Raw genomic sequence first — 8,005 nt, forward strand, 5'->3', positions numbered from 1 at the left:
GTTACCAGGCATAGGTTACGACTAAGGCTTGCTAAGCCGAAACATGTCAACCTTTACCGGGCATAGGTTACGACTAAGGCTTGCTTAGCCAAAACACGTCAACATTTACCAGGTATGGGTTACGACTAAGGCTTGCTAAGCCGAAACGCGTCAACATTTACTAGGTATAGGTTACGACCAAGGCTTTCGAAGCCAAAACGCGTCAACATTTATAAGGTATAGGTTACAAGGCTTGCTAAGCCAAAATGCATCACACTTTACCGGGTATAGGTTACGATTAAGGCTTGCTTAGCCGAAACACGTCAACCTTTGTACCTGTGATGGTTTCTATTGTGGTCAATTTAATAAAATGAAGATTTTAGAGCAGCAGCGGTAGTGCAGATCGATTTCATTCATATTGCCTTTAAAAATGCTTTCAACTGCATCTGGTGCAAAAGAGTACTTGACCCTGAAAAGGTCGAACCACCCCACAGTGTGGCCCCATTCATCAGTGGTACTGCCCGCCACATGTGAGGAAGTTTAATTCTCACATTTTTACAGACTTAAATGGCTGAATTTTTTTTTTTTTTTTTTTTTTTTTTTTAAGGTAGGCAGTAAAACCACAGCTCATCCCACAACTTTTACCACCCTAAAATAAAATTTAGTCTTTATATTGCAGCCAGCGTTTCCACCTCTCTGTCCAGAATGACGTACTCCCTCCCCCCCAAAGTCTCTTGGGATACACTGGTCCTAGCAGGCTTTGAGGCCATGTGCAGTGCAGCATCATCAGAGGAGCTGCTAGGGCCCAGAAGAGACAGCAGTGGATTTGCTGGGGGGGTGAGTATGTTATTTCAGCTCACCCCAGCAGACCAGGTCAGAATTGGTTGCTATTATGACCCTTTCACATGAGCGTTCTGTATGTCCATTACAGATCAAAAACGGACACCCATGTATTTCTATGGACTAGCAGATGTAAACGGATGATCCTCCGTTTACATTTGTTAATGTCCGTATCCGTTAACATTCGTTTTTGAATGAAAGAAACCCTATTCTTCTTCCGTTAAAACAACCAGAACGGACGAAAAACCCGGAAGAGGGCAATCCGATGAGAAACCCGGGGGGGGGGGGGGGGGGGTGTTGCAAGCCGATGAGAAACCCGGAAGAGGGCAATCCGATGAGAAACCCGGGGGGGGGGGGGTTGGGGGGCACACCGATGAGAAACCTGGAAGAGGGCAATCCGATGAGAAACCCGGGGGGGGGGGGGAGGGGCACACCAATGGAAAGAGGGCAATCCGATGAAAAACCCGCCGGAAGAGGGCAATCCGATAAAAAACCCGGAAGAGGCTAATCTGATGAGAAACCCGGGGGGGATGGGGGGGGGCAACCCGATGAGAAACATGGGGGGGGGTAAACCGATGAGAAGTCTGTGGGGGGGGGGGTGGTAGACCGTTGAGAAACCGGGGGGGGGGGGGGGTAAACTGATGAAAAACCAAATGTAAAACAGATGTCAACTGATCTGTTTTTTCTTTGAAAAACGCAACTGAACTGATGAAAAAAACGCCTGTGTGAATGCCTTAAAATTAAGCGGGGGGGGGGGTTGCGGGGGTGAAGTTACTCCCATGGAGGCAGACATTTTTTTGCTCATTACAAATGCAGGTTCTGCCCCCTGCTTTGCCGGGCCTGCACTATGACCATAGTGCAGTCTCAACGCAGGAAAATGCAGACTCACAGCAGTGGCGGAGTTATTATCTCTGTCTTTCATCGGTGTGAATGCTGCGACTATTACAGGAAGTTTAACAATGTAAACGTAGAACAGCAAATATATTTCAAAACATGAACGCTGCATCAGAGCCGACTTCAAGGTCACCATTACAAGAATATCTTCGAACCTGCGCTCTCATACATACGATTTCTAGATACGTCTTATATGATGTTTTATTGTAACAATTCCCCTGTAAACGGCTTACACAGGCGGCTCCAGATGTGCTATTAGGCAGAGTAGGCTTGTGCCTATGGGCTGCAGTGGCACGGAGGCCGCTTTGCCCTCTACCCCCCCCCCCCGATCACATCAAACCCAACTTTGAAATCATGTGACTTACAGCAAAGTCGCACGATTTCACAGTCAGGTGACATGCCGATTTCAAATATGATTTGCAAGACATCTGACAGATGTCTATGTAAATCGCACCAAAAGTAGTGCATGTACTAATTGGTGCGGCTCTGACCAAGTCAGCACCACACCGATATGACTGCTCTAATTGCAGACAATAGGAGGAGACTTGGCATGCGATTTGCAAGTCACAAGGCATGCAAATCGCTTGCCAATTCGCATCCAGTGTGACCGGGGACTAAGGGGGAATTAGGCACTTATTTTATTAGAGGATAGCAGAGATGCAGTGATCCCATATACACAGATTTACACAAAGTCCTAATATTCTAAGCTAGGTTATGACTAGGGGAATATTATATATATATATATATATATATATATATATAGAGCGACCAGAACCTGCATACATGCCTACAACCTGGTAGCCAATAGCAACCAGGCCTTGGATACTGGCCTAAAACACGGTGACCATATATGTCTATAAGAAAGTCATCGATAATATCCAGGTTGTGCATACATGGTAACCAATAGCAATTAACCCCTGCATACAGCACAGTAACCAATAGCAACCAGGCCCTGCATACTTTATATGCCAACAATATGGTATCCAATAGCAACCAGGCCCTGCATATACACTAACATGGTAACTAATAATAACCAGGCCCTGCATACTGTATATGTTAACAGCATGGTAACCAATAGCAACCAGGCCCTGCATATATACGAACAACACGGTAACCAACAGTTACAAGGCCCTGCATACATGGTAACCAATAGCAACCAGGAGCTGCATACTGTATATGTCAACATGGTAACCAATAGTAACCAGGCCCTGCATACTGTATATACTAATGTGGTAACCAATAGAAACCAGGCAATGCATATTTTATATGCCAACATCATAGTAACCAATAGCAACCAGGCCCTGCATATTGTATATTCTAACAACATGGTAACCAATAGCAACCAGGCGCCACATACTGTATATTCTAACAACATGGTAACCAATAGCAACCAGGTCCTGCATATTGTATATGCTAACATGGTAACCAATAGCAACCAGGCGCCACATACTGTATATACCAACAACATGGTAACCAATAGCAACCAGATTTCAGAAGGTTAAAAGCTGAAGTCCAGTTTGCTAATAATCTGCCTTCCCTGCCCCCCCCCCTCATCAACATGCTAATGAGATTATTAAATACCCTTTTCATTTTCTTTACACACTTTTTATTTCAGACCCAGTGACAATCACTGGGCCTCTGTGCTTCTCTATGTAATGTGAGCAGATCTTGGCCAGTGGAAGGGGCCAGCAGGGTGCTGTAAAAAATATTATGAAAACAGTAATCTGTGGCAACACCCACATGTAATGCTGAACCACCATGACTGATTTAACTGAAATTCAATGAATGAAAGGGGCCGGCCAGGGACAGTGAGGCAGGAGCTAGATGTCGCTGGACGTCCTCCAGCCAGGAAATGTGGCGGATTCTACCCGACTTGCAGCAGCTTCTAATGCACATTGTGAGAAGCTCCCAGTGTGCAGCGATATCAGAGGAGAGAAGTCGGTACAACTGTGCAAGCCTGGAGGGGAGGCCGGAGCTGTGGGTTAGTAATGATCACTCTTCCTGGGATCAGCGTGTGCCGGATGATTCTGCCAAGCATCAGCTGCATCCTCCCTCCCCGAGTCCTTCATTCCCACTCTTCTCCTATGTAGGACTGCTGGAGGGAGGCGCTCTGTAGTTTATGGGTCAGTCCTGGCAGATACACTCCCCAGGTTTGCGCAGTCCCCCTATCCTGCCCCGGTCCCATCTATCAGTCCTTGTGTATGCCGGGGATGGCAGACCTCCCTGCAGTCTGTGCTCCTCGCTGTCCACACTGCCCCCTGCTTGACGCTGAACACACTGCCAGCTCTCTGGTCCTATTACCCAGCAGGACGGCGTGGGCACCGGAATGACCATCGAGACGTAATATTGGTGCCATAAACAGGCCACTCTGTGCCATACGTCAGGCGGCCCGGGTTATCTTCCATCCTGTGATTAATGTCTTCCATCATGCCATGGCAACCTGCTCTGCGTTATCAGGAGCATGCACCGGGGTCCTGGGATCAGTCCCCTCCAGGATCCTTGTTTAAAGGGGGGGCTTCCTCCAAACCCAGGCCAAGCTGGCCACAACTGGCCTTAGTGGGTTCTGTGGCCACAAAGCAGATAGATAGAGGCCCATTCACATCTGTGCAACTTACATGGCCACAACGCATGGCAACACACCTGATCCATGTACCGTGCCATTCATTGTCAACGCATCGTACAGCAGCACCCGACGCACTACAACACATATACTGTGCGCTGTGGTGTGCTGCATTGTTAAAAAAAAAGGAGGAGGAGGAAGAGGAAGGAGGAGGAAGGAGGAGGAAGGAGGAGGAAGGAGAAGAGGAAGGAGGAGGAAGGAGAAGAGGAAGGAGGAGGAAGGAGAAGAGGAAGGAGGAGGAAGGAGAAGAGGAAGGAGGAGGAAGGAGAAGAGGAAGGAGGAGGAAGGAGAAGAGGAAGGAGGAGGAAGGAGGAAGAGGAAGGAGGAGGAAGAGGAAGGAGGAGGAAGAGGAAGGAGGAGGAGGGAGGAAGAGGAAGGAGAATTGAAAGGAGGAAGGAGGAAGAGGAAGGAGGAAGAGGAAGGAGGAAGAGGAAGGAGGATGAGGAAGGAGGAAGAGGAAGGAGGATGAGGAAGGAGGATGAGGAAGGAGGATGAGGAAGAGGAAGAGGAAGGATGAGGAGGAGGAAGAGAAAGGAGGAGGAGGAGGAGGAAGAGAAAGGAGGAGGAAGAGGAAGAGAAAGGAGGAGGAAGAGGAAGAGGAAGGAGGAAGAGGAAGGAGGAAGAGGAGGAAGAGGGAGGAGAAGGAGGAGGAGGAAGGATGAGGAGGAGGAAGGATGAAGAGGAGGAAGGATGAAGAGGAGGAAGGATGAAGAGGAGGAAGGATGAAGAGGAGGAAGGATGAAGAGAAGGAAGGATGAAGAGGAGGAAGGATGAAGAGGAGGAAGGATGAAGAGGAGGAAGGATGAAGAGGAGGAAGAGGAAGGATGAAGAGGAGGAAGAGGAAGGATGAAGAGGAGGAAGGAGGAGGAAGAGGAAGGAGAATGAGGAGGAGGAAGGAGGAGGAAGAGGAAGGAGGAGGAGGAAGAGGAAGGATGAGGAGGAGGAAGAGGAAGGATGAGGAGGAGGAAGAGGAAGAGGAAGGAGGAGGAAGAGGAAGGATGAAGAGGAGGGAGGAAGAGGAAGGAGAAGGAGGAGGAAGAGGAAGGAGAAGGAGGAGGAAGAGGAGGGGAGGAGGAAGGAGGAGGGGAGGAGGAGGAGGGAGAGGAGGGGAGGAGGAGGAGGAAGAGGAGGGAGGAGGAGGGAAGAAGAGGAGGAAGGAGGAGGGAAGAAGAGGAGGAAGGAGGAGGGAAGAAGAGGAGGAAGGAGGAAGGAGGAGGGAGGAGGGAGGAAGAGGAAGGAGGAGGGAGGAAGAGGAAGGAGGAAGAGGAAGGAGGAGGAAGGAAGAGGAAGGAGGAGGAAGGAAGAGGAAGGAGGAGGAAGGAAGAGGAAGGAGGAGGAAGGAAGAGGAAGGAGGAGGAGGAAGGAGGAGGATCATGCATGTTTCTCATCTGTTGTGTTGCGTTGGCAGTCCAATACCGAATGGGCCACCTTATTGTAACATCCGTTAACATGTGCCACAACACGCGGTGCTTTATATGTGAATGGGCCCAAAATCAGATAGGTGGATACAAATACACATGTAGAACATAGAAAGTATGTTTTAAAAAAAAAAAAAAAAAAAGTATGCATTTATTTTTTAATATATAGTACTGCAATATATGTACACATATATACATTTCTAAGCAAATTGGTGCCACTATATAAACCCTGCAAAGTAGTGATATTATTACTACTATTATTAGCATCATCACCATTATGGTTTGTGATGGGTATTATTATTAAAAACAAACAAACAATAATATTAAAAATAATAAATAAAACTAGTTAAAAAGAAAACCCACAGTGATAATAATACTAAAAATATATATATATATATATATATATATATATATATATATATATATATATATATATATATATATTTATTATTGTTGATAATAATTAATAACAACGGTAATAGTAAAAAAAATAAAACTTTATATATATATATATATATATATATATATATATAATCATTGTTAATAATAATAATAATAATAAAAAATAATGTTAATAACAAGGATAATAGTAAAAAAATTAAAATATATATATATTCATTAGTGTTATCAATAATATTTATTAGCAATAATATAAAGAAAAATATATATATTTATTTCTGTGTGTTTGTTTTTAATACACACACACTATTTTTAACATTATTGTTATCCAGGATTTTTATAGCGCCAATGATTTGCACAGTGCTGTACAAACACGCTTTATTTTATTTATTTTTTTCGTTTTTACTTTTTATTTCTTTGTATTTTCCTTCCCTATACCCCCGCTCCTCCCTTTTCCCTTTCCAGGAATAGGCTGTCGTCCCGAGTCAGAATCCATCTACATGATAATTACAAGCAGCCAACACACCAGATTTGAATTGTGAGCTCTTCAGGCTAGTCCCCCCGGAAAGCCGGCGCCAGTTTATAGTGCAAACATTGGAGGGAGACGAGGAACCCCTGACCTTCCAGGAGGCTCTGCCAGCCATGACACTGGTTGTCAGTAGGAAGGCAGGGCAGAGGGGTCAGCACCTGTGGCTCTCTGGCTGCTGGGGGGGGGGGGGGGACTACAAGTGCCAGCCTGGCTGCTCACCAGTGACCCCCCCCCCATCTACTGGGACTTGTAGTTCCCTGGCAGCTCTGTGGACCATGTGCTGCCAAGGTGTCAGAGGTCAGGTCACGGTGTCGTCAATCCTTCTCCAATGTGACATTTGGGTGATTGGCTCACTAAATCGATTAAAGTGCAAGCTTTTGGGGCCAGTGGCCTTCGTCTTGACAAAGTTGTCCGGGGAGGGCCAGGCGTGCAGCATCACTGGGGGGTGGTAGTGCTGTGTGCAATCCTAGGCACGGTGGGTACCGCTGCCAGCCTTCCTGAATGGACAATGCGGACAAAGGGCTGGAATTTCTGCTGCTGGCACTGGGAAGACGATGACAAGGGCACGGCGCTGGGACCTCCGCCGTTAACTCCTTCCCATCCGTCCCCAGCCCTGGAAGGGTATTGGCAATGAACACATAGGGGGGCGCACTGGGGGGAGGGGGCGATGGATCGATGCTGCCCCATAAACACACATCTCTTTGTTCGGAAATCTTCTGCAGCGGCAGCCGCGTCCTCCCGGCGCCGAGCCTCCTTGCCGATGTCCCTGAACCCTGCGCACGGCATCGCAACGCGCTGACATTTAACGCCTTAACCCCCGCCGTGCCGGGCTGACCTGCCGGATGGCGCTGCAGAGGTTAACCCCCCCAACCACCCCCCCCCCTCCATTGCAACAGATTTAACCCCTTCCCGGCCAGCAGGTGTCATCTGCAGGACCCGCTCCACAATGCATCCGCAGGCGGCTCACCTGTCCCCGCAGAGCTGAGTAGTAGGACCCCCAGGAGCAGAGAGTGTCCACAGACCATGGTGAGCCCAGCCGCCTTCTCCTTCCTCCTGATGCCGCTGTCTGCTCTCCTCTCTGCCTCCCTCTGCACCTGCCCTGCCGATAATCTATGCTAATGAGATGCAAAGGCAGGGGAGGAGCCCCTGGGAGACAGGCCTATGGCAGGGGGAGGCTGCGCAGGGGGGGAGGGGACTGTTTACTAGTCCCATGTGGGTGGCAGGGAAGGGGAGGGGCCGCCTTAACCCCCTCACTGCCGGGCAGGAGCTGCATCTGAGCCACCCTATGGACAGGGACTGTCAGCATGTGCCCAGTGAGGGCAAAGG

The 8,005-nt window shown here is 48.1% G+C and overlaps 1 protein-coding gene across 1 annotated transcript in view; it reads right to left on the bottom strand.

The window, feature by feature from the left end:
- CADM4 (cell adhesion molecule 4) overlaps positions 1-7,766 on the bottom strand; it is a 650,810-nt gene extending 643,044 nt beyond the window's left edge. Inside the window, exon 1 of the mRNA XM_089687341.1 lies at positions 7,647-7,766. Within this exon, the coding sequence (XP_089543467.1) occupies positions 7,647-7,704 (58 nt within the window). The 5' untranslated portion in view covers positions 7,705-7,766. The remainder of the gene's footprint in view (positions 1-7,646) is intronic.
- Positions 7,767-8,005: the final 239 nt, after the last annotated feature.

Source organism: Staurois parvus, unplaced genomic scaffold (assembly GCF_062004578.1).
Source record: "Staurois parvus isolate SC_StPar_1 unplaced genomic scaffold, SC_StPar_1.0 ptg000423l, whole genome shotgun sequence".
Taxonomy (NCBI): Eukaryota; Metazoa; Chordata; class Amphibia; order Anura; family Ranidae; genus Staurois; species Staurois parvus.